General features: G+C 40.4%; 1 protein-coding gene across 3 annotated transcripts in view; it reads left to right on the top strand.

Moving 5' to 3' along the window:
- The window catches only part of NREP (neuronal regeneration related protein), a 35,693-nt gene extending 12,295 nt beyond the window's left edge, over positions 1 to 23,398 (top strand). For 2 of the 3 annotated variants that reach the window (XM_027100025.1, XM_027100021.1), the window contains exons 4-5: positions 13,347 to 13,424; positions 17,731 to 19,478. In XM_027100025.1, coding sequence (XP_026955826.1) covers positions 13,347 to 13,424; positions 17,731 to 17,856 — 204 coding nt within the window. In that variant the 3' untranslated portion in view covers positions 17,857 to 19,478. Of the gene's footprint in view, positions 1 to 13,346; positions 13,425 to 17,730; positions 20,273 to 20,995 lie in introns of those variants that run through there. The other variant, XR_003431358.1, reaches the window with a different exon arrangement.
- Positions 23,399 to 27,695: the final 4,297 nt, after the last annotated feature.

Below are 27,695 nucleotides of genomic sequence, written 5' to 3'. Positions count from 1 at the left end.
ATTTTTTTCCTTTTCCTCTACCAGGATGGTGAGTTCAGATGTGGGAGAGTTTCGTCATTGAGAGGGAACTCTAGAACAGCTAGTGAAGTTGATTGGCATTCTTTTCCTACAAAGTAGAAGGAACCCCTAACCTTCATGGACCTTAGAATAGACTGCACCTCCACGAACCACTCTGACCACTGCTCCAGTACCTGTGTAGGAACTGGCACACTCTTAGTAATCGATAAATGTCTGTGGAATAAATGAATGACTCAGAGCTCAGGGATACGTGGAGATCTGTTATTTCTGGGCAGAACCGGGTGGTTCACCTTGAGATTTACAACTAGTAACAGCCCAACACTTTGCAGGGTCGCGACAGTGCAGATTGTAGAATGTATGACCCAGGAAATGAGATCACCATGGACAGGTGATGAATTTGCTGCTGAAAACCCCTCTCACTGAATAAAGAAGGCTCAGTGTTTGTTAGGGAGGTAAAAGGGGAGAGTTAAGTGAAGTCTAAGCACAATACAAAACCAGCTCTGTAGTTCTGTGCTCCCTTCCTCTACACTTCTTTAGACAGAAGAGGCCTGAGAGTGTCCAGAAGGTTAGTTCAGTGTGGTCTGCTGGAAGAGGACTCTCATCTTTAGGGTGGAGTCACACATCCATCCAGAACACTGGCTGTGGGGTGCCGTTGTGCTCCAGGTTATCAATGGTGTTTTGCCAGTGGTCCCAGTTTGCCTCTCAGCAGTCTGACTAAGGCATTCATGACGGTGGAGCATCACCTGCTCTGGTTTCACAAGGTAATGATATCTTCATAAGTGAAATGATTGCCTCTTATTACCTTAGAATGGTTTCCAGTCTAAGCTTTGTGCCTGAAAAGTGTTAGGATTATCTAGCTGGAAGTATTTTTAAACCCTTGATTTTACACTATCCTTGTTTATCCTCACTTTCATAGACTAAAATACAAACATAATTCGTGTTTGAAAAGGAGAAGGAGAAGATATTTAAGAGAATGTGCTTGATGAAAGGAAGGTCTCTTTGCCCCTTTTAAGCTGAAATTGGGAACCAGAGCCATTGACTGGAAAGAAAGGGAGAATGGCTGAATAGTTGTTGCCAGTGAAAATATGAGCCAGAGACTCATACCAATAGGCAATTAAAACAAGAGGGAGATTCATAACGTGCACAGAAGTTTTGGTGTCGTTGCCCGGTTCTAGCTCTTCTCCCTTCTCCACTCCAGCCCTTACTCAGATCACCATCACACACCAGTGTCCTTTGATTACTGGGGCAGGTAACAGCCTTCCTGTCTGAATTGTGTTTGATACAATTCCAGCAGGGAAAAATACTGCAGTCCAGTGGCTGAACAGGGAGAAATCTACAAAAGTTGTGTTTAAAATGGGTCCAGGCATTTTGAGGTCACTTTTATTGGATAAAGTCAGTGTCAGATATAGAACCCATTCTTGGACAGGAAAGAGTAGAAATTAGAAGATACTGCGTGTTTGGCAGCCAGCGTTAAGAACTGTCAAGGAAAAACTAGCATCTGTAGTTAGATGAATAAAACTTATTGACTAAGATACTTATAAACATGACCCAAGTAAGGGATTGTTATCAAGTACTTTACTAAGAAGGACTGTTTCATGTCCTTCATTGTCGTCACAGTGAAAGTTACCAAAAGGCTTACTGAGACCATGAGGGGAGAGTCTGTTCTTGTGCACCTTTGCCAGGTGGTTGCTGAACCTGTGTGCACTGTTGGCAGCACATGGTTGAACATTTAGCCTAGTGCCTGCTGCGTTGTAGGGACTCAGTTAACACTGGCTGAGAGAATGAATACTGGGCAGGGAACGGACCCACTGTTTGAAAGATGCGATCTCATGTACTTTCTGTGGTTGCATGGCTAAGAGAATTAGAATTTGAAAAGATGAATTCATTAACTAGCCCTCTCCTTTCCTGAATAGATATCCAGGATTTGGTGGCTTAGCTCTGAAAAACCTTTTTGAGAAAAAAAAAAAGGGTTTTCTTTGCTACTTTGGCACTTCCAGCCAAGGTCATGGGACATTTTCTTTGATAATATGTTCATTCTCTAGAGCTGAAAGCTACCTACTAAATATTAAATGCTTCACAGAAAGTAAGTACTTGGTAACTATTTCTTGATTTATTGATTGGATAGTCAATTAATATATCTACTCAACCAATTCAGTTAATAGAGCATCAAAAATTCTGCCTACATCTTCTTGGAGCCCTTCTCATCTTTGTAATTTTGATCCTTAGTCACCTGGATTTGACTGTTTCCAAAGCCTAGGTGCTCTGGACCGCAACTAAGGCTCCATTTCATGTGCCCTGTGGAGACTTAGGTCTAATTATACATCACAGAATGCCTCTGGCCTTTGGATATTTTGTTCATTTCTTGATAATAGAATCTCAAATTGTTCTGATCTTGTTATCAAGGTCTGGGAGTCAAGTCTCCATATCTTTTCATTTCATCTTCATTAAGCCTATGCTTTTTTTTTTCATGAGGACTCCTTTTGAAACTTTAATTTTCTTTTACAGGATTAATTGTCTACACTGTCACAATCAATTCAATCAGAAAGTCAATTAAATTTGTTTCTTTGGCATCATATAAACAATTCATCTGATAGTTAATGTGAATTTTTACCATATTGATCAGTATGCTTACGTTGTTCAGACAAACCCAGAGGGGCACTATGTCTTTGACTGATTGAATACAGTACTCTGCCTGTAGTCTGAGGATCAGATACTACTTTCCTTGTTATTTTCTATTTGTTACCTTCATGATAGAAATAACTAATAATTGGCTTGTTCCCTGATCTCTATTTTTCCATTTTTCTGTCTTTAGTACTGACTGCATTTCTACTACATTAATTAAAACTTTCCAAATGGAATCAGGTTAAATTTTTTTTTCTTTCTGAATTACCATTCTTAGTAGTTTCCACACTGCCTCTCTGGTCTAATAAGTGTTTATTTTCTTCCTCTTCAACTAGGATTACTTTATATGTAGTGTATGGTTTGTATATCTGTATATCATTGGTAAAGATAAGAGTTTAATTCTCCTTTGACTAAACAGTTTGTTCTGAAATTGAAATTTTGAAAAGCAAAGTTACAGTGAACATGATTTCCAAGGCATCTGATGAAAGAAAAATATTCTGGATTAGACTGTCCGTTACTAGGCCATCAGAGAAGAAGTCGTTTGAGAGTTCATTTAGGGGTCATATGAAAACCATTTGTTTCTCAGCAAATGCCCTTTGTAATTAGCTGCAGTGTTTGCTAGATATTTATATTGTGCTGAACATTTCCTTCCAGGGAAAACTGAAAAAGACAAAACTGTGGTGATGAGTGTTGCTGGGGTTTAATTAGATCCGCAGCCCTCATGTAGCCAAGCGAGAGTTGCTGCTCTAAGAGTAGTCTTTCCCCCACTACTGTAGTGACATGTGGACGAGCACACCCTCTGTGCCCTCAGACAGTGCTGATTTTTTTAGGTAAGTTAATTTTGAGGGCAGCTATTTATCAGAAACACAGCTGGCAGAGTAACAAATATTTCTGAGAAAACTACTCTTGATAGTAGGTGTCAGAAATCTATCTAAATTTCATCACAAGGGCACTAAGTGGAGATGCTCAGCACCTACTTGGGGGTTGAAAACAGGCCCCAGCTCTCAGGAGCCTCATGACACCACTGCAGGTAGCTCTGGGGAAATAGCAGAGAAGATCGATATTGAGGGACCGTGTTCTCTGAGAAGAGAGACTGGGTTTGCATCCTGTCTTCTCCATTTCTTGGGTGTGTGATCTTGGGCAGGCTCCCTGACTGCTCCCCCTCAGCATTCTCATCTGTCAGACTGTGAGGGTGACGATAATAACAGCTACCCCAGATCCACTTAGTCCTTGTGTGCTGGACCCTGTTGCCATGGCTTTACAGGTATTGATGCACTTCGTCCTTGCGACAGCACTCTGAGGATTAAATGAGTGTGCCTGGAAAACATGCCTAAAATTAAAAAAAAAAAAAAAAATTACAATGAACTCTAGTATGCATTGCCATGGGAAACTGTGGGTCTCCAAATTTACATACTCTGCCCGTGTGGGTTCCAACAACCCTCATGCATTGCTCACAGTTCTCTTCCTTTGGAGTAGTATAGTTTTGCTGATTGGTTTGCAATGGAAGAAGGACTGAGGGGGAAAAGCCCAGAAGATGTCAATGTCAATGTATTCTGTTGTCGCAGAATGCAGTCAGGACTTGGAATGAAGTTCTGAGTTTCCAAAGCTGGCTTTTTCGCGTCAGTTGGAATATGTGATCCCTTTCCCAGGGAATTTAGCCTCCTAATTTGGCATTCCTTTTGCAGTTATCTTCACAACTCTTGAAGTATTTTTTGGGTGACTCCCAGTACCGAAACACCTTGTCTATTTGGGTTGGTGGCCGCCCCCTTAGGTCTTCTCTGCTTCCCATGGTACTGCCTGGCTGAGGCTTTGTCAGGGAGAAGACTAATACTGAATCAGACCAAGCTGTACTCAGTGGGGCCGAAAATCCAGGTGGTGTACAGGGGCACGTCCATCCTAACCTTATTCTATTCCTCTTGTACTTTTAGCTTTTTGCCAGTTTTCATAGAGGACGGGTTACTGGAAGCCTCTTAGTGCCCTGTTTGTGACCTAAACACTTACAGCATGCAGATACGGATCTGGCTAAATTTTCCCCCTTTTTAAAGCCAAACTTCTTATAAGAGAATCAACTAGCCTCTGATTTAAACCAGTTTTAATTACACCCTCTCCACAACAGAAACCATTTTCCCTCCAAATTTGGTGATCTGTTATGATGCTGTTTGCTGTTAAAGAGTTATCAGTCTTTGAATGACCAAGACGGTGCAAGACAAGCACTGAACTGTGAAATGTGTTTTGCTAAATGCTGAGCGGTTTGCAGCTGCTAGCAGAAGAGGGTGCATTGAGGGAAAGCGAGAATAACTTCTTTCGGAATGAGCACTGTGGGAGAAAATACACACTTTCTGGAAAAGTCAGTCTTGCTCATGTCATCAATAGGAATGCTTTGAAATGTCCACAAGCTCATCAAAAGCAACTGGTTATCTCATCATTCATCCAGATCAAGAAGAACTCCAAATCCTTATGTCCAGATAAAAAATACCTACTGCACTAGCCTTTGATTGAGGGCTTTAGCGAAAGAAATCTGAGTTTTGAGGACTTACTCTTCCATGTTGTTGGTGAAAAGTTTTATAAGATTTTAGTGGATGGTGCAGTAACTTCAGGACAAGAGGAAAGAAAAATCAGTATTCTTGGTGAGTAGAAATCAGACTTCTTGTAGTTGTTTGAAACCCAGCATACCTAAAATTATTCAAACCAGCTAATAAAAGCAAGTCTAGATGTTTCCTATTAACCTTGGAATGTGCTTGGAAAAAGTCCTGCTAGTTCCAGATGTCTAGTATTGGAAAGCATATCAACAGCGTGACTCTCATTTGTGGCAGAGAATACAGTTCAAAAATTCCTAAGTGCAGTTTGGTGCACTGGGGCCCAATATGGTTTTCTTTCTTTCCTTCCTTCCGTCCTTCCTTCGTTTTCCTGTTTTTCAGTCTTTTGCTCTCTCTCTTTCTTTCTTCCTCTCTTCCCTCCCTTCATTCCCCTTCATCCTTCCTTCTTCTTTTCTTTCACCTTAAAAGTAGGAGAAACATTGCAAGATGTGGTGTTTTTCTGATTTCTTGGTTACAAATGAAAACCAATTTATATAAGGGAATAAGGTGGTCCAGACTTAGAACTCAGACGTGTTAAGTAAATATTTATTCTGGTTCCACTCCAGGGAGGTAAAGATTTTATTAACATATTTGTTGAGGTCATGGGGCAAGGAGAAGCTTATGCTGTGCTTAAATGCCTGAGGGGCCTTTTTTTTTTTCTTGCTAGTTAACAAAGGCCAGTATTTTTTTCTGCTGAAAAGAGCAAATGTCTTGTTTTGTGGCCTGCACTTTCTTATTGTTCACTCACAAACTGCTTAATCTCAAACTAGAGTTTTTAAAAGCTGCTTTATTTTTTCCCTTTGTTCAGAAAACCTCTTCTTAGATATCCCTTATGAGATTTGTTTCCAAGCTTTCTTCTTGTACTTTTTCTCCTGGTTTACTTTGGGCTGTTATCAGCTTTTTGTACTTTGTTTTGTCTTCATCACTGAAAAGAAAAGTCGCCCATTAAAAGTCTAGATTTGAAGTGTTGAACTTAATTCCCGGAGTCCAGTCCACATTTTGGCTCTGATTCCTGTACCAGGCTGACCTCCAGCCCAGGGGAGGGTGCCTTGGCAGAAATCTGAGAATTCCTCGATCAGTAACTCCCTTTTTTGGATTTATGGAGCCTTTAGGTGGATTGCTTTGTGTTAGGCACGTTCCTGTTGGAAAGGAATGAGGCTGGGATGAGAGGAGTTTGCACAATACAAACGTTTGCAACTGACCTCGGGTTCAGCACACTGAGTTCGCCAGCTACTGCTTCACTCCTGCCTTGAACCACACGCCATCCAAACCCCCCAAACTCACATAGCGCATGGTTTCAAAGAGGGGTGACAGAGCAGAGTTGGGTAATGTTGTTAACCTTTTGTGACTTGCTCCTGACTTGATTCCTGGCTCCTCTAACTAAGTCTTTGTTCTTATTCATAGAAATCAAATTTTAAAAGACTCAGCAGCCAAACAAGCAGAATATTATATTGTGGAACAGAGTGACTGTGAAAGCTCTTTGTGCTGACGATTAATTTCACATGTAAACACTTTCATTTTGTTGCCAGTGAGGAGACTTCCTTTTCCTTTCTCTGCCTAGCTGAAATCTAGAAATGAAATTCCACAGCTGTCAGGCTCCCACATATTCATCAGCGGCCTCTCAAGATGGCTTCACAACCAGCAGAGGGAATCTAGAGGATTCCACTATTAAACTCTACACAGCTTGTTTCAAACACCCCAACTCACAAAGTAAAGAGATATGAATCCTTTGCCTGCCTGACCTGTAATCACGGGCAGTAACATAATCTGCTGCATAATAGTAATAAAATGTGGACATTTTCTGTGCCCATAGTAAACATATGCACCCAAAGCAAAGTTAATACCAGTGGGCTTAACCAGTTTGTGAGCTATGAACCCGGTTGTCTCTCCCACCCTCATTTCTACAGATTAAGAACTTACCAGGCCATGGAAAAACCGGGAGTGTCAGCAAGTGTTGTAAAACAGCAGTGCCCTAAAAGACCATGCCTTCCTTTCTAGCAGGAGGGCATTTGTGGTTGAGTGCAACAGTCAGGTGTTTGTAAGTCTTTCTCTGTGATTACCCATTGTTACCACAGCCAGCTCCTGTGTGTGTGTGTGTGTGTGTGTGTGTGTGTGTGTGTATTTAAGTTAGGTCACTGCATGTTTCACTTAGTTCTCGAACCAGAATGTTGGCCAACTTAGGGACCAACTAACACTTTTATTTTACTTTCCAGAATCTGCGGAGGTGACGTACACTATCTGAATGACCCAGTGTTCTGCATATTTATCTTTTGGTCTTCTAATTGCAGGTCATTTCCCCCACTGTGTACTCCATCTCCAAGCAGCATTCACAGGGTTAGGCAGATTCTAAGAGTAGGTCTCTAGAGAGACAGCTCAGTGCATCATCTTTTGGCACCATCTAATCTTTGATGTAATGCTGTTCAGAGAAAATGACCTTGTAACTCATTTATGGTTTCAGTTTACATTCTGCCCTCTCCCATGACCAGTAACACCTGGGAGAAGACTGACTTTTGAGGGAGATTCTTAATAGCACCACTTCAAAGGGTATTTGCAGAAATGAAGAGCATGTATGTGCACATAAATTCTCCTTGTATTACAGTACTGGGTTTCACAACCTCCCAGCCAATTAGGCAGAATAGAACTTGGCTCCACGCGCACACACACACACACACACACACACACATTGGCAGAGAGATGATAAAATATACTCGTTTGCTGCTCAAAGAATTAATTATGCAGGTTGGACATCTGCCACTCTAGTTCCCTCTCCTAATTGCTGGGGGTGGGCACCTATCCTTGGTAAGTCATAAAAAGGCCATTGTTTAAGCACATAGAATCCCACTAAGGGTAGAAAATAAAATTATAATTATGGTCATTAACAAGCAAGCCATGCAACATCTTCATAGCAGGTTTCTGAGAAGTTACGTTAACCAGCGAAATAAGCAGCGTATATGTCTGTGGTATACTTAGGCTCCAAATAAAGCCATGACCCTGCTTTGAAGATTGTTCTCATATAACAGTCTCCCCAAAGAAATATTGATAAAGACAGTAAATGAGCAGAGGAAAATACGAATTTAGAAACAGGTACTAAATAGATATAGTTCAAAATTTACATGCAGTTTGGTAGAAGTGATAGGAAGCATGTCAATTAGATTGATTCTGTATGTGGACTATACTGTTGGAAAATAAATAGCAGGTTTTGCCATGAAAAGCTTGAGAGGTTAGAAAAAATAATTTGAATGATAATCTAGTTGGCATTTTGAGGGGCCGGGGTACCTTGCCTGAGTGGTCTCTGATTCCTCCACATTTTATTTTTCTAATTTGGCAATAATCATTGCAAGCTAATTGTCTCATAGACTTTAAAAAATGAGGTTATTTTTCACTATGCATTGCCCTGAGAATAAAACAAGCCTGGAAAGAAAGAAGGAAATAAAGATTACAAAAGGCAAAAACCATGAGCATTTTCTTCTAAACTTGTATGCAGTGATAGACAATTGAAACTTAAATGCCCAACCATCAAATACATTTAAGGGAATGAGGAAGAAATAGTACCTTTTCTCCATAAAACTATATTAGTGGGTTAAAATATATAAAGTATACTTGAAAGCAAAAAAAATTGGTTTTAACTAAAAATTGCTCATGGATATCTAAATACATATCTATCATGATTAGTGTATTTAAACCAACATGATTCTTCATGTTCTGTTGTTTCTAAACATAGTCATCAATGAGATAAATGTGGCATTATAGAAAAAGACGCATTGACTAACATATTCAATGAGCATAAACACTCAACCTTCCCCCGAATTCAAGCAAAACCTTTGCATGTTCTCCAATTTAAAACATTAAAATATTTCATCCCCTCTGTATTTTCACAAATACTGATGTTTTCTTAATTGCTGAGGCTATAGCTTGCTTCTCTGATTCCTGACATCTGGAAGAGCAGTATTCGAGAGGGTTTGAGGATTTTACTTGAGCAAAAACAAACAGTTGTTTATTTTATATATGGAAGACAGTTTTAAGAGAACACACTTCTCTTGTGAAGACTAAGACAAACTTTGGTTTACTTGTTTAATAAAACAACAGTTGTGAGGGATTCCCATGTGCTTACATTTCTGAGGTGCTCACACCACCACCACCACCAAGAGAGAACTTGGTGAAGTTTAAGAGAGGAAAAGTTAGTTTAACCGGTCTTCATGAAAAACACAAACTTGAATCCAGAAACCTGAATGCAAGGGATACAATTTAAACCATGTGTCCACTTTCGGAGCATCAGTTGACTAATACCAAGAAGAATGAACAGCTTTGGGGTCCAGCAAGCACAGATGCTCTCCAGAAAGATAGATCAACTTACCTTCTTTTCTGACCCACATATTATCAGCACTCAGAAGCCTCTATCACAGGATCATTGTCAGCTTCTGATATTCTGAACTAGGTAAGAAGCAGCCTGTGGGGTTGCATCTGTGTCGTTACTATTGTGGCCACTGAGAGCTGTAGCGAGATCTGGCCGTGGAGGTGCCTCCCCCCACAGAGTTCATTACATCCTTACCCCTCAGCCTTCTGTCTTCCTTGGCTTGCATCTGGCAGCCATCACATACCCTCCCAGATCCCTCGCTGCCACCCTTACTTCCTCTCTTGACAGCACTAGTGGATGTCTTGCTAAATGTTGGTTTTGTTTGTTTTTTTAAATTTGTTGATGGATATTCCAACTGCTATTACAGTTGACATAACCTATACATTTTTAAAAATTGCACTTAAAACACACTGTGTTAGTTTCCTAGGGCTGTCAAAACAGAGTACCCCAGACTAGGTGGCTTAAACAACAGAAATTTATTTTCTCACAATTCTGGAGTCTCGAGATCTGAGGTCAAGGTGTCAGCAGGGTTGGTTTCTTCTGAGCCCTCTCACCTTGACTTGTAGATGGCTGTCTTCTCCCTGTGTCTTCACATGGTCTTCCCTCTGTGTAGATGTGTCCTGATTTCCTCCTCTTATAGGTACACCAGTCATAATGGATTAGGGCCCACCCATATGACCACATTTTAACTTAATTACCTCTTTATTACCCTATTTCCAAATTCAGTTACATTCTGAAGTATTGGGGGTTAGGACTTCAACATATGGATTTTGGGGGAAACACAGTTCAGCCCATAGCACATGCTTTAAAATGATCTTTTAGAGGATCTATCGCCCCTGCTGTTTGCCTCCCCTGCCCCTTGATTTGAGTTCTTCTTGTGATATCCAGAGTCTATCTGTGTGCAGCACGCTGCGGGCATTTCACAAACTCATGGTGAATGCCTGCATGGACAAAGGTATTCTAAGTTATTTGAGAGTAAGGATAATGATTGTCATTGATTTTTTTCCTCTTAAGTCCTTCATGTTAAGAGTCTTCAAAACACCACAGGTATAGGAATGAACAAAGCTGTAATGTAGGTAGCATATATTTCTAATAATCTACCACCTTTTCCCCAAACCAAAAAATAAAAGTTTAACTACTCCCCTTTAGATTCTGTGTCCAGGGATATACTGAGTTCTTAGAGACCAGCCAGACAGGTGTTAAGAATGTAATTGAGATTCTTATATGTCCCTGCCATTTTGGGCTTAAAATTCTGACTCAGAAGGAGACAAGATGAATTTACCACAAGGCCAAAGTGACATTTATTTTTCGTAACATATACACTGATTACTTTATGATTCACACACTAAGAAAATGCCTAATTAGAAATGCCCTTGGTCAATCTGTAGCTAAATTAATATGTTTCAAAAGAACAAATTTGAAGTAGGGAAGGAACTTTCCTTAGTCATGGATTTGCCGGCAGATACTCATTGGCATACAGTCGCTGGCTGTTTTTCTTTAAAAAAAGGAAATTTCTTGGAAAAAAAACTTGTAATAAGTATTGTAACAGTAAGTATAATAATTTCTGAGGGGTAAGCTATTTTTCCCTACAGATCAGACTTGGGTGGCTTCAGTATTCATGTTTTGGACCTAGAAGTTAAATGCTAATGTAGTGTCATTTTGTTAAAGTAGAATATCATAAAAAAGCATAAGAAAACAGATACAACATTTACTTGATTTTGCTTTTCATTGCATCCATGTGTCTACTATGTTTCTACATGTATTTCTATCAATGTTTTTGGTTTACAGTAGAGTATTATTTCTTGCTGATATGTGTCATGTTTTTAATTATACTTAAAGCATGCCTTGAAAAGCAGTAATGTAGAGATGTCATCGTCTTTTATCTATTTATTTGAGTGAATTTACAGTAGGTCCCAATTTGAGATCTCCTATAATTTCCCAAAGTGGGATTCTGTGTGCTGTAACTTTCTTTTAAGCCTTAAACAAAGCTTGTGTATCTAAGATGGCAGTTTTGTTCTTTTCACCCATTCCTGGTTCAGGGGAATGTCAGTGGTGGCTGTTTGTCCCAGACAAGGCAGATGGTGGCATTCTCCTAGAAGGAACTGAGCAGAGCAGGGAAAGCTGAGCAAGAGGCAGGAGTTTGGGGTTGGGGGAACCGCATGGCCCAGAAAGCAGACCCAGTCCGAAGTCAGAAAACAGGCCCAGTTCTTGCAGCATGAGCTCTCAAATATTTAAGACCTAAATGTGTGTGGTGGCTGTGGACTGGTGTAATTTCGAAAGAGAGGTGGTAGGCAATTTGCATTCTGGGATAATTCGAGGGCATCAGGATGGCGGAAAGAACCCAGCTTCAGAACCTGGGAGCCTGGCTTGAGTTTGAGTCCTATCCTACACTGTGTGACTTTGGGCAAGTCATGTGACCTTTCTGAGTTTCAGTTTCCTCTTCGCTGTAATGATAAGACCTATTTACAACCTACCTTCAGGATAAATTAGGTAATGCATGTAAGATTGCTTCGTACAGTGGGATGTGCCATAAATGTCCCTGGGGTTGAGCAAAGATAGTTTCTGTTAGACTCTCCCACAAAACAGGCACAGCCGTCACATTTTGTGCCTCAGACCCCCTGACCGAAGTGACTGATGGGGACATTGAAAACATTGCAGTCAGCCCGATGATTAGGCTACCACATCTAGTGCTTTCAAACATAAACAAAAAAAGACATACAAGTCTGTTAACCAATTAATGAGGTGTAATTCTTAATATTATTTATTAAATGTGAAGCTCATTTACAGCATCTAGAGAATCAGATCTGGAGGGAATCTTACCTAATTTTCTCCCCTCCCTTCAAGCAGGGCTGTATCAAATGTAAATTAGCCCTGACAGATGGTTGTTGGATTCGGTTTCTAAATTTCTTAAAGAAGATTTCACAGTTTTCCTCTCTAAATTCTTTTAGTAATTTAACAATTCTTATGCCAAGTTCTTCCTTACAGCTGACCTAAATCTGTAGTTGTAATTTAAGTCCTTATCCCCTCTCCTGCCTTTACCAGAGATGGAGAACAGCTAGTCAGCAACCTTCTTAGGATCGTCATAACCCTTTTTAATATTCAAAGAAGAGTTGCTCAGTGGGACTCACTCTCTCCACCTCGTCCCACCCCTGCCCCACCCCCATATGCAACAGCTAGCGTTTTCTGAATCATTCATGGCGATGCCACCAGTCCCCTGCCCTGCCCCTCTCTGAGACACTTGGCTACCTTCAGGCAGCTGGGCAGAGTATGTTGTCAGCGGACATGTGGATCTGGGGAGGATGCAGGCTGCTTCTTCCTTTCCTCCATATGTTTTGTGCATAATTGAGCCTTCTAATAAATGAATCAGGATTTAACAGTGTTTGGTGGGTACATGACACATTTATCTCATAAACATGGAGTTTTGCAAGGATGCTTATCACAGGTTGCTTTGAAAATTAGGCCTCCCCGGTGCCTTCGTTTGCTCAGGCAGTAAGCCACGAAGCTACCACTTTGCATGCTAAAAGATAGCACTGATTGATATCTCTGCTCTGCTGGACTTGGTCTTGGAAGACATTGAGCTAAAACTCTCCTGAGTGCAGTGTACATTCAGAAGCACACTGACAGTCTGAAGAACTGACGGGCTTCCCCAGCACTCTAAGTTGCAATTGGCAAATAAGTGACCATTGAGGAGAATTGAGCTCATTAAGCTGTTCCCAAGTGGTTTCAGAGTGGATCCAGTTTTTAATCTGAATGTGTGTACTTTTATATCTCTCTAGGTTTCTTACCCAGAGCTTTCTGTCTGGGTCAGTCAAGAACCATTTCCAAACAAGGAAATGGAGGGAAGGCTTCCTAAGGTAAGATCTCTAGCTGACATTTTGTTAAGGTTTTTTGGTTTTTGGTTTTTGGTTCTTTTCCATTTAGAAACAATTTCAAAACCCAATTATTTCTAATTTTAATACTCATTATTGTCTACTATAATAATCCATTAACCTGATACTATTATGACCTTGGAAATAACATATACTACAAAAAGAAAAAGAATATCCTAAAGTCCTGTGACTCTTACAGTTCATACTATCTTTCTTTCTTGACAAGTCCAAAGTCCAAAGCAAATTTTCATTTAAGAATCATGGAACCAATTTGTCAAATGTACCTTTTGCAGGTTTTTATTTTGTTCGTTCCATTCCTGGGTGGATAAACTCAAATATGAAGATATCTAACTAAAAGTTATCTTAAGAGTATAAGATGGTGTATAAGTTTATACTTATATGTGTATAAGAGTATAAGTTTTGTCTGGTAATAATACCTGACTATCTGATAAGATTACCCATGAAACAAAACAGAAAGAATATAAAAAAGCTGTTATATTTTTTCTTATAATTTTTAGCCTAAAAATATTTTCTATAAACATGCTTTCATTGTTCAGACATCTTAAGGCGTGACAATTCTCTGCCTTAAGAAAATTTGTAAAATTTACATTTTAGATTTTAGCAGCATTTCAAAACAGCAACAACAACAACAAAAACATTTACCAGTTTTTACTGTAGATACCTTTGGACTTTCCCGTTAGGGTAAATATCAATTTGACCTTAAGCAAGGAGGACTGTACTTTTTACCACTGACCAATTGATTTTGCAATTAAAAAAAAAAAATAGAGTCCATTGAAAATAAAATTTCCATTTAAAATTTTCTTAAGTGTAATTGACCAATGGAGAGGACTCCCCAGCTACTACTCTCATTTCAACTTTGGGAAACTATCTTACTTACCCTTAATGGTTTCAGCAATTTCTTATCTTTTATTAACAGGCAGACATTAGTTAAAGAGATTATGTCTACTGGCAGTTTGCACTGGAAGAAAACAGTTCTAAATCACTTTTAATCTTTCAGAGAATTTCTGAAGGTCAAGGTTGAAATCATTGGCAGCAAAGTGGGTGAACCAAATGATTTGGGCCCTGCCTGACCTAGAGTTGCTCTGATCTTGTAGAGTTGGAGTGGAGCTGCGCTAAAATACTGGAGCTTTACTTAAAACACACCCACACCCCACCTCCTCAGCAGGACCACACCACCGGGGGCGCCGTATAGTCTAGACATTCTTTACTGGGCCACCTCAAGGCATAATTCCCCTGAGTAGCTGAGAGGACGATGTGATTATGGAAGAGAAGGGGGAGAGTATAGTCTTTTCATTAATTCCTGCCCCATTGAGGCATCCAGAGGTCCTCTCTTTGATACTGGTGGTATCAACCAGAGGGGTAGACTGGGCAAGTTCCTCAGTGAGGTCAACAGTGCCTCCCTTTCCTCTTGGAAGGCCAGTCTGTGTCCTAGGCCTTCCCTGCATTGAGGTATGCTCCAGGGGGCTGGCATAGTGGATCCTGGAATTCAGGTCTTCTGTTATTTTGAGTTCGTTCCTCTCTAAATATATGAATAGTATTTCAAGCATAATATATTTGCCCTTTTTCTAGCTGTTGCCTTCTGGAAAAGCACGTCTTTGCATAATCATATGGAAAACAATCTTGGCTTACTTGGCCCAAAGCACATTATTGAGTAACTGGGGGATTCATGTACTAACAGTCATGAGCAGAGAGGGCCATCCTACCTGAGGTACATCAGCGAAGGGACGTCTAGGAGCACATCCCCTCCTCCAGCCTTCTGGATTACTCAAGTTCCTCAGTCCTGTAGGGACCATTATATGGTGGATGATAGAGGAAGATATGACACTGTGTGTATGAATTCTTGCAAGGCCTTACTTGTGGGGAGTAAGACATCTTTGTGTCTCCTCTTCAAAATACCTCCTCCCCTTGCTGCAGAAGCTTGAAATTCCTTTAATGGGGGCAGAAATATCTTTTTTTGTTGTTAATGAAGGACAGGAGGTAGGGACTGAAATCTAGTAAATTCCAGCCTCCAAAGGGAGTATACACAGAACTTTATCTCCCCAGGAGCTCCCCAGGGTGCCTCGTAGCAGAACTCCCTGCATGGTTTACCACCACTGCCTTGTTATCCTCCAGTTATTTAGGTGTCTCCCATACAGCAAATTAATTAAGGGCAGGCTGGAGGGACTGCTTTTGTCTCCGTTGACTTAAAATCTAATAGAGTGCTCAATCCATATAGTAGGCACACAAAACATGAATGATGAAGGGAAGACATGCGTGAACATTTTGGGTCCTTGAAAGAGAAAAAAATAGTAAACGTGATAAATTCAAATCTGAAATAATCTCCTTCACATTTTTTTTCCTGAAAGGACTTCTTTCCCAATTACCCAGATCCCACCCGGCTCTTTATTTCATTTTGTTGTATATTTTTTTATGGAGATAAGAGATTAGTAAAACTGAGACTTATATAAGGACCAACTGATGTTCTATATATTCACTTCACAGTAAGTCTGAAGGAGGCAGTGTTAAGCCCAGCCATGCAAAGAGTATAGCTGTTGAGTGAAATGTGTTATGAACTTTTGATTTCCCTTTCTAGGCCTATGACAGTTAACAGCCATTGAATTCTTCATTTGCCCAAAACTTAAGCTTGTCATATCCTGAACCATGATGCTAACTGGTTGATAGGGGAGGAGAAACAGACATTAAAGACATCAGGATTACAGTGGACTTCTTTTTTTAAGTAGGGGGATTGCATGCCAAAATCTCAAGATTGAAATTATTTTCACAAGTGAAGGGAACTGCCCAATACAATGCTTTTGGATATTTATCTAGATCCTTAAGTGTGTGTAAATGATGAATTATATTTTAATTTAATTTTCTGGTTTGGTTCTGTTGGTATTTAATGATACCAAAACAACCTCTAAATCACAAACGAAGACTGGAGCATTAAAGTACGTACTGAGTGGATTTCATATACGTTCTAAAAATGTTACATGCTCTCAACGTCTGAGATTTTTTAAACATATTTAGGTATAACAGATGTTTAATATGGGAACCCTATACAGTAAATAAGACTTCTTAAAGTTGAATTATCTGTTACATTTAGTTCACGCTGGTGGCTGCTGAAAACATTTATTTGGTTTCAAGTTGCTTGGAAGTCCCTGACTTCTGAATTTAAAAAATTTGAATAAAGTAATTTGCAGATCACAAAGCAAGATTATCACTTTAACCCAAGTACTTATATTCAGTCAAATTGGCTTATTATAACTATCCTGTTAGAACATGTAACCTGAACAAAAAGGAAAAGAAAAAAAAAAACAGATCTTTTAAAACCATAGTGGATAATTTTTTTTGAGACAACTCCAGTAATTAAGTGTTAGGCTAAAAGAGACTCTTGTCAAATGTTCACTGTATTCATTTCTGAATGAGGCATAAAGTCTAGTTGTGATAAGACCTTTATTTTGCATCATCGTTTGGGCAAATGGGCTTCATTGTCCTGTCCTCTTGCTGTTTGGTTGTGATGGGGAGCTTCTCCCCGTGGGTACTCAAAGGATCATCAGTCACAGTGCGTTTGGATTCTCCTAGTCAGAAACACGAAACCCTCACTCATCAGGATCGTGAGGAGAGACTAGAAGAGCCCCAGTCAGTCCAATCTAGCTGAATCTCACTCTCTTCTGGCCTTGGTTTCCCACTAGTTTCCTCTTTTCTGCAGCCGCCGCCTTCCCACCCCCAGCCCACATGATTTCCCTCCCAGACACTCCCCTGCCTTTGGTACCCACTTCTGGTTCTTACTATAAGGCCCATAGGGACTGTCCCAGTTGCTTCTAGAATAAACTGTACATAAATTACATTTGTGCAGTTGTGGCATGCTTTAAATATTTTTATTATGTATTAGAAAACAAGTATCCCCACCACGGCCACTGAACTCTTTAAAAAAAGTGTTAGCACTCCTAGGAACACCTCTCACCCAGTCTTTTGTCGGGGGTCCTGTCGGGTCCTGGAAACTGTCTTCAGGAACCTGACTCTGGGGAATGCTGTCTCCTGCATGGCTGGGCCCAGCCATTAGGGATGTGCTTGATGCCACTGCAGCCACGGCAGCTAGTGTTTAATTACTTCATGCCCCGACAGACCTAATATTTACATTCAGGTGAACTGTGTTTAATATGTAAGCTCTGCAAAACACCAGAAGTTCAGGGATAAAAGGCGGGAGAGAGAAGCAAAAGTTTTCAAATGGTTTTAGGAGCGTGACTCAGTGTGTCTCTTTTCTGTGTGTGTCTGTCTGTGTGCTCTTCAGGGAAGACTTCCTGTCCCAAAGGAAGTGAGCCGCAAGAAGGATGGCCAGACCGAGGCTGCCTCCCTGCATCCACTTGGCAGCAGTGAGCTCCACTCCCCGGGAATCAGTTACCTCCTCTCTTTTTAATCACCTCCATTTGTATTACACATGGTGTATGGGTATTGATGAGGTCATGGTATCATATATGGGATTTTTTTCTGTGTAAATCATCAAGTATAAGAAGAAACTATGGGACTCTGAGCCTTGCTTTAGAGAATTTACAGTGGACAAATAGGTATCATCAAACCAGTTTTTAATCATTCTGACTCAAGTGAAAACGCTCAGAATTTCACACTGTGAATCCACGTTTACAACCCTTACAGGTGGGCCTTCAGGCCTGGTTTGCTACGACGATGTCTTCCACAACTCAAACCCCCTCTGCTCTCACACAACCGGTCCACTTCTGCCTTTTCACTCACACAGCTCCCGACTGCTTCTTGCAGAGGCTGAGAGTCCCCATTTTTTTTTTTTTTTCATTTAGATGTAACAAGCCTAGTAGTTTATGTTCATCAATTGTCTGTATATCTCTATATTTTATCCATGTACTCTTTCGATGTATAGAAGTAGTTTGAAACTCATTGTTTCCTTGTGGTAAGTGATCGAGATGCTGCCACAGGACCTGAGACACTGATGAATGGTGCTATTTTGGACTTTCAACATGCTCCTTGGCAAGGTAGCTCTGATGGAGTTATTTTTTATTTTCATGTTCTAAGAAGGTGTTGGTACTCTGTTTCCCCGAATGTTGTTCTCTAGACTGGATTGACTTGTTCTCCTTGTGTCTTCAGTGTGGCTTTCTTCTTCAGCGTTGTAGGTTGAGTGAGTGCCACCACAGAGCTGGTAGAGACCCCTGTCTCATGGGCGGGCACTCCTGGACACGCAGTCACTGTAGCGGGAGCAATCACAAAACTGTAATTTCCTTACCAAATCTCTTCCTTTCCATAGCCTCGCCTGCCTCACTTAGAGAACGAAAAGCAATAATTTGACAGGCATTTTTAGGTGTCTCTTTTGGTTCTTTTCATTTGAAAGAATATTTGGGGAAGAAAGGGCAAACTTTTTTTTTTAACAAATGCCCTCTGAAAAAAATCTAAAAAACTGACATCTCAGTAGGAACATGAAAATTAGACCTTTCCCAAAAATTAGGTTGGAAAAAAATGTTTTTACAAATTTTTTTTTTTTTTAAAGGCAGAGCACTCTCTTTCGGCAGTTCTGATAAGCAAGGTGTAGATTTTACATTTTTGTCCTTGCTCCCAATGAAATGGATAAACAAAAATACAATCAGACAATACCATCCACTCATGGAATGTTGTTGTGTTAGCCAGTCTGAAAGCCCACCTTAATTTTTATATAACTGTCTTTTAGCTCTTCCTTTGACAGGGCAGGCTTTGTTCTGAACTGTCCCGCTTCTGACTGTTACACATCAACCGACGCATGCACTGCACTTCTTCGTTCTCTTCTCGCTCCCCCATTGGCCTGAGTTTCCTGTGCATTTACCCCCCTCCCTCCTTTGTTAGAATAGGTATATCCGCTGTGTAAATAGAGCAAGAAAACAGTATTCTGCATCTGTGGCATTTCCGTAGAGTTGCAGTTGTGTACTGCTGAATATGCAGGCTTTTGTAGCAATGTGATCTTTACTGATGCACTCACAACAAGTACCCAATGTATTTTAGCTATTTTAGTAGTATTCAATAAATATGCAAGCTGTATGGTAACTGGCTTGGCTCGTCATTGGAAAGGCCTACTTTTGAATGCTTTCACTTGTTCATGTTAATTCATGTGCTCTCAGAGCCCCAAATGTAGACCCAAGGACAAATATCAAAAGAGATAGAATCAGCTCTGCCTTTCATGCATTTTCCCTTCTGAGGGTTTTATGAGATTAGGGGCTAGGCAGTGGCTCATTAGGATGGTATTTGCAGAGCTGCCTCTGGGTACAAAGGAGAATTAAACCGAGACCCTTTTATTTCTATATTTTTTCTCTTTCAGGGCACTCCCACACACCTCAAAACACTCTTTTTTACCCCTTGCCATAAAGACCTACTCTGTGGTATTCTTTACCCATCTCAAAAGATACCTGACCTTGCTGCTTCATGGAATACTTACACACACACACACAAAAGTGTACAAATGTATAAGACAAAAGGCTTTATCCACTTGTAAGTGGATAAAAATTTGAGATAGGATTTTAAATCATGAATTCATATATAGCCAGCTACCTGGAATCTAGCAAATGATAAGCTAATATCACAGCTGGGAGGAGTTACATCTTGTCTTCTTGCCCTGGTTAAACTGGAACAGGAAAGGTGACGAGGCCAGGCCAGGAGGACGGTAGGCTGGGTTGCTTTATGCCCCTCTGTGTTAATCTATTGCCACATAGCAAATTACAGCCATACTTGACACCTTGGAACAACAAAATTTGCTTGTCTCACAGATTCCATTGGTCAGGAATTCAGGAGCAGTTGAGCTGGTGTTTATGGCACAGGATCTGTCCTGGGTTTGCAGTCAAGAGGTGAGCAGGCCGCAGTCATCTGAAGGCTTAAACAGGGCTGGAGAATCTGCTCCCAGTATGGCTTGCTCACATGGCTCTTGGCAGGAGAACTCAGTTCCCCCATGCATGGGCTTCTCCACAGGGCCGCTTAAGTGTCCTTATGACCTCTGGCTTCCCCCGCAGTGAGTAATTCAAGAGAGAGCTGGGAGCAAGCCATAATGCCTGTGACCTATTCTCAGAATCACTATCATCCATCATATTCTATTCATTAGAAGCAAGTCACTAAGTATAGCTCACATTCACAGGGAGGGAATTAAGCTCTACCTCCTGAAGGGAGGAGTATCAAAGAATTTGTGGACACATTGGAAAACCAGCACACCATCTGAAGTTAAAGCCTCAGGGTAATTGTAGGCCAAGGGCTGGAAGTGAGAATGGCTGAGAGCAGACCTATAGATATTTCTTTGATTGAAGAAGGTTTTACAGTCCTTGAAGCTCCAGAGACTGAAGGCAAAGGAGGAGAGCATCCAGGAACTATAATACTATTTACTAATCCAAGTGCTATCAGCCCTGAAAGGAATATTTAGAAAATGTTAATGGAAGCTGTAAAAACAGGGAAGCTGAAATAAATGATGTTTAAAAGTCCATCCAACTAAATGGCTTGGGTTTGATGATGACAGCTCCCTCCGTCCCCATGAAGCTTGAAATACTAGATAATTGACCATGCACTTCACTCTAAACTTGCAGGACCCACGTGTGAATCAGCTACGACTTGTTCAGGGTTAATAAACTGCCGAAGCGGAGCTGGAGCTAAGAAACTGGAGCAGTAGCTGGAGTCAGAGCGGGAGACCCAAACTTTAGTTAAAGACTGCTTTGTTCTCTCTCTAGAGGTAAAAATATCACCCAGTTGCCTTTGGGCGGACAGAGATTGGTAACTAACAACCGCGGACCAGATATGACCTGTAGACTTGTTCTGTTTGGCCTGCAATGTGTTTTATAAAAGTGTTGATTTAATTGCCAACATTTACAAACTGGAAGATTTCACATGAAAATTCAGGTTTTGGGCTTCCCTTGAAAAATGGAAGCTGAGTAGCAGCCTCCATCTCTGGTGAGGCCTGGCCCCTCCATTATCCAGTCTCACACAGCTAATCTCAGACCCCGTCTGCTTTGTTCGTTTACATCACCTGCCTCCCTCTGTTGGCCTGTGAGTTTGCAATATGAAACTTCTAGTTTCAGAAGATGGTGGTGTGCTTATTTGCACCAACAAAGAGCCAGGGGATCTTCTAATTTCTGTTTGATAGCTGAAGCACGTGCATGTCTGTGAACACCAGACTGGAAACAGAGGCTCCTCATTACTGGTCCCCAAACAGGGGCTGCTGCAGTTCCCTCTGCACCTCTGGGCCCTCTTTTCAACTTTTCAGTTACTCTCCTCCAGTGACTGAGATCCCCAGGCTATAACATCTTGGACTGGGTTAGGTTAGGCTACATACGGGTCTGATAAATGCATGGTTTTCAAGCCGGGGTATGTGTAACTCAGAGTATGTGAAGTCTTTCCAGGGAGTACATACATGCTCATGGATAGTCTTAAGGAACTCATTTCTAGATCCTCTATGGAAACTAGACGTGTTCCTAAGATTGTTCTGCTGAGAATGAGTCTGTATTCACAATAGTCCTCTCCCCACATTATATGAAAAAAGATACAGGTCTCATACATCCCAACTCTTAATATAACAGATTGCCTTAATATGACACAAAAACCCCAGATGTGGCAAACAAAGAGAAAGTTTCCTTTAATGATTAATCATAAACCCATAGTGCTTTGGGCTTTCCCTTCTTATACACACAAACTGATAGATTAGAAAATACGGAAGTGAGGTGTTTGGACTCATTTGGATTTTCAGAACTCAGATAATACTGGTAAAGTGGAGTGATGGAAATAATGACAATTTTTATTTAATGCTTTTTCCTCTTTCTCCTCCTGACTCTTGTCAAAGAATGCCTTGCACTTGAGGGAGAGTCCTGAGAGAGTGAAGCAAAGAGAAAATCAGTAGGAGACATCAACTACCCAAAATGGCTTGTTCATGTAATTGTAAGCAATTTTTTTCCACTATTCTCCATGCTTATCCCTAGGATATTTCTTACCTGGGAGGAAAGTAACTTAGAACAGCTAAAGCAGTATAGGTTTGCAATGCTGATTATTTTCAATGCAATTAGGATGCCTTTTGAAAATACTCAATTTTTACACGATAAAATGGATAACACTCAAGAATAAAAACTTTTCATATGGATTCTTTCAGACTTGATGTGCATTAGTTAATAAAATTATCAAAAACCTGTGGTATCAAAGCATAGCATGAAATATTTGTTTCAATTATAGTCAATTCTCATCATATTCTGTCTTATAAAATGTTTAATATCTTTTTCATAACAACAACAAAAAATATTACGTGCTGCTAGACTGATTCGCAGCCTAGAACCTTTCTATTATTTGTGGTGGTTCTGATTTTTACACTAGTTCTTACTTATTCTCCAAAGTCAGTCAGCAGCATTCAGTAACCTCACACAGTTTTACTAGAGATACATCATGCCTTTCGTCATTCTTCTTGATTGAGAAAGTGTATGGATCATTTTGTTTTTATAACTTATTTAAGCATGCAATAAATTATATTAGCTCTATATCATTTTCATTCTGATTGGTTTTAGTGATCAATTTCACAAGATATGCTTTTAATTCTCATTGATTTTTATAATAATCCTCAAAATAGCTATTTGAATTGAAAAATGAAGTCAAAGTTTTTTTTTCTGACAGAAAGTGAATCTGATTTGACTAATTGGTTTAACAGTGAAGACTGGCTCTGCCAATGAGGTTTGTGATGGACATGTTCCGTAAATGGGCTGAATCTGCAACTCCAAGGTAACAGTAATATGGTTAAGGGAAGAAATAAGATCAAAATATTTTATCCAAAAGCATTATTTTGGCAAAAGTGTAATGAAATTAGTAATATATCTGGTTTTCCTTTCATTTCTGAAGACATGGGATTTAAAAAGGTGGGTCTAGGTGAAAGCGTTACAGCATAATTAACAATCATTTGGTAAATTGTAGCAAAGATCTTTCTTCCCAGAAATTGAGAAAGTGAATTAGATTCTAATGACGAGAAGAAATCTCTTTGCAAGTCAGGGTGCTTTCCAATTCGTTGCTTATAAGAAAAATGCATAAGGACCTAATCAAGTTGTCAGGTGACAGGAGATTAGAAATATTTTTTGATAATAGATCATTATATGAATTTTGGCATATAACATGGAAGGAGATCAAAGAGTTGAATTACATTGCTATAATAAAACACTTTCAATTCCTACAATTCATAGCTTAAAAACAAACAAAAGAAATAGAATTGATGACAACCCCTGTCTCATTTTAGCAATAAGTAATATCCATCCACGGATACTAGAACTAACCGAAAAAATTCATCGTCTCATTGAGGTGCATTTTCATTATAATTTCAATTTTTGTGTTTAATAATTAATATAATATATGCATGTAGTTTTAATTAGTAGTGAATTGCTAATAATGCTAATTCATCCACACAGATTTCTTTAATGCTTACAGTTTTATGGTCACAGAAGATAAAAGTTTTAAAATTTAGATACATTTTTTATTGCAGATAAATGTGATAGGGTGATCAATATTTATTAATATAAGATTCTTAGAGGGAACTGGAATAAAAATTTAAGTTCATGAAAAAACGTCAAATTTCTGCAAGTTAAAGAATTGTTTGTTTTTAAAAATAAAATTATGGATTATCAATTGCACGGTGTTTGGATTTTATTGTATACATTTATGAAAGAAATTCAACTTTTATGTTAAAACAGAAACATTTACAATATACTCCAAATTATAACCTTTGAAAGTATTTAAATTTACGATGAAAAACTTTACTATTAACTTAAAAATTGCATGATGGAAATACTCTATTAAGATTCTCTTTTTTTAGAATAAAAATGTTTTAAGATCTCTGAGCTAGATAACCACCTATCCACTGGGCTTTGAGGAACTCACTCTTGGCCAGAAATACTTCTCACCCAGCCCCAGTGCCTGAATTCCCCCATTATTCTTCTGAATGAAGAAGCCTTGAAGTTTGCTGGCCATGAACTTAGTGCACTGCAGGGAACAAGACTCCCAGGGAACACAGCAGGAATGAATTTTGATGGCGAAGGGAAAGAAAGATCCAGACTACCTGTCAGTGGATGGTCCACCGAGGCCCTACTGCACAGGGAAATGGCAGGAGGAAGATCTCAGAGATCAGTCTTCCTGGGCTTCGAATTCAGTAAGTCGGTAATTCTTCTCAGAGCCTTTACTTCATTTCCTTACAAGGTCAAATCTCTTGAGTGCTAATCCTTTTCTTCCAAATTCTTTTAAACACTTCGTTATAGCTCTATCTAGCATATCCAAAAGGCGGGGGTGGTGGTCAGTGGTCACAGGAGAAGGGGGCCCAGGTCAGTGAGAGGTGAGGTTATACAGCAGGTTCCCAACCCTTGAGTCCTTGGGACCCCAGCACTGCTCAAGAAAAGCCCATAGAGCGGCAGGCAGCTTGGGCATCAGGGCAGAAAAGGGGGGTCATCTTCTTTTATTGTGTGTGTGTGTCCATTAGGCTTACCTCTGAGCATAACTCCATAGAAATAATGTGAAATTGATCTATTCCCTCTCACAGTACACAGTGCCATTAACACATAGCTTAGCTATTTCCCTGGGAGACCCATGCAGCTAACGTGAAAGCCTCATGGAATAGAGAATCTTAAGAATGCATTAATTTGCTGATCCTTCAAGTTGGGCAGCTTTAATTATTACTTGGAACCTTTCTGAGCCTAACGCTTGTATTACTTTCCACCCACCCTTTGGTCCTAGCTGAGTTCTCAGAGCTACAGAGGTTAAGTGGGCTCTTTCTTCCACACAACAGCCTTTCGTGTCCTGCTCCCTCACCTTTTTCTCCTCCAGGCAGAACTGCCTTAGTTCCTTTAGCCAGTTCCCCTGTGATCTGTTTTCTGGAGCTTTCAACCCCCTATTGCCCTTTTACAAGAACCCTTGTTTGTGGCTGACCCAGCTCTTTTTTAAAAATGATGGCCGAGGTCTGGGAAGGATCAAGGGTGGAGGCTTACACCAGGGACACATTATATGGCTTGCTGGCCATCGGGGTGTCCTGTGACGTAGCTAAGCTGAGGGAGCAGGGGTCCCGTTGCTGTCCCTACAGCTGCTGTAGAGCCCCTTGCTCTCTGCTCCCTGACACTTGGGGCAGCCCCAGTCCCGAGCCAAGTCTCCGTACGCCCCTCACCATAGTGTTGTTCCCAGTGCCCCTGAGAAGGAGGAAGACAGTCACGTCTTTTCTCAGAGGCCCTAGACCTCCTCCTCCCTCGTCTCCCTGGGCTGTTTGTACCTAAGGTTCTGGAGAACTGGGAGAGGAGAGCAAGCAAGGGTAGCCACTCAGGCCTCTTCAGAGGCTGCTTCCCTGGCTCGCTCCTTCAAATCCCAAAGCTAGCTTCTGAAAAGCAAATGTTCCCTGCAGAGCTAAGGGGCACGGCTTTCTTGGAGAGAGGGGTAACTGGGATGCTCTAATTTGTCATTAATAGCTAGGATCTGCTTTGTCAGATGTGATAATGAAGGAGCATTTGATATGAGTTCTTGAGGAGGGCTAGCTCAGAGGGACATTTAAAAAGTGTGGTGGCAGCTCCTGGGAAGTGTGAAAAATAGCCGCTTGCTCATTGTCTGTGTAGGACACTTGAGGAGCTGCCACTTATATCACTTCACATATGGCCCCTCTGCAGTGATACGAGGTCAGAATCATTAGCTCGGCTGAGGGAAAATTAGTTGCCCGGAGTGGAATAGCTTGTCTAAGATGGCAGAGCCTTTTCCTTAGCCTTTACATTTCCTACACACTCTTACGTGGCTTTTGGGGATGCAACACGGTGTTAAACGTAGACTTAGCGTGTTGCTCATCAATTCCATACCTAGGTGTACAGCCAAAGAACTGAAAATATGTGTACACAAAACACAGGTATATGGCAGCATTATTCATATTAGCCAAAAAGAAGAAATGACTTAAATGTCCATCAACTGATAAACAGCTAAACAAATGTGATATAGCCACACAATGTAATACTGTGCAGCAATAAAAAAGCAATGAAACACTGAGACATCTACAACGTGGATGAACCTTGAAAACCTTATGCCTAGTGAAAGAAGCCAGTCACATAAAGTTACATATCGCATGATCTTATTTATATTAAATGTCCGAAATAGGCAAATCTATAGAAATAGAAAGTAGATTAGAAGTTGCCAGGGGCTGAGGAAGGAGAGAATGGAGAGTGACTGCTAACGAATATGGGTGATTACCATGTTCTGGACTTACATAAAATGTCATGGTTACACAATCTTTTGAATATACTTAAAACTACTGAACTACATCTTAAAAGGATGAGTTTTATGATATATTAATTATGTCTCAATTTTTTTAAATTTTTTAAAATTCAACAGTAAAAAACCAATCCAATCCAATCAGAAAATGGCAAAAGACATGAAAAGACATTTCAACCTAGAGAATATACAGATGTGGCAAGTAAGATTTGAAGATTGTTCAACATCATTAGCCCTTAGAGAAATGCAAATGAAAACCACAAAGAGATACTACTACACACCTATCAGAATAACTAGAATAAAAATAGCGCCAACACCAAGGGCTGCTGTGGATGAGGAAAGACTGCATTGCTCATACATTGCTGAAAGGTAAAAAGTTCAGCCCCTTTGGAAAACAGTTTGGTAGTTTCTTAAAAAATTCAACATGCAACTAACGTATGACCCAGCTATTGCACATCTGGCCATTTATCCCTGAGAAATGAAAAGTTCTGTTCATGTAAGAGCCTAGGCCTGAATGTTTATGGCAGCTTTATTCATAATACCCTCAAACTGGAAACAACCCAGATGTCTTTCAATGGGCTGGTTAAACAAACTGTGTACACCCATATCATGGAATACTACTCAGCAATAAAAAGAAATGAATTATCGATACATGCAACAACCTGGATGAACCTCCAGAGAATTAGGCTGAGTGAGAAAAAGCCAATCCCAAATGCTTACATACTGTATGATTCCATTTATATAACTTTTTTTAAATGACAAAAGTGTACAAATAACAGATTAGGGGCCAAAGAGAGGGTGTGGGCAGGATCAAGTGATTAAAAGCACAACACGGCACTTCCCTGGTGGCACAGTGGTTAAGAATCTGCCTGCCTATGTAGGAGACACGGGTTCAAGCCCTGACGCAGGAAGATCCTATATGCTGCGGAGCAACTAAGCCCGTGCGCCACAACTACTGAAGCCCGGGTGCCTAGAGCCTATGCTCCACAACAAGAGAAGCCACCACAATGAGAAGCCCGCACACACACCGCAACGAAGAGT

Source organism: Aethalodelphis obliquidens, unplaced genomic scaffold, assembly GCF_003676395.1.
Source record: "Aethalodelphis obliquidens isolate GAN/ISIS:26980383/991018 unplaced genomic scaffold, ASM367639v1 scaffold4, whole genome shotgun sequence".
Classification (NCBI taxonomy): domain Eukaryota; kingdom Metazoa; phylum Chordata; class Mammalia; order Artiodactyla; family Delphinidae; genus Aethalodelphis; species Aethalodelphis obliquidens.
This window is presented reverse-complemented; position numbering and strand designations above follow the sequence as displayed.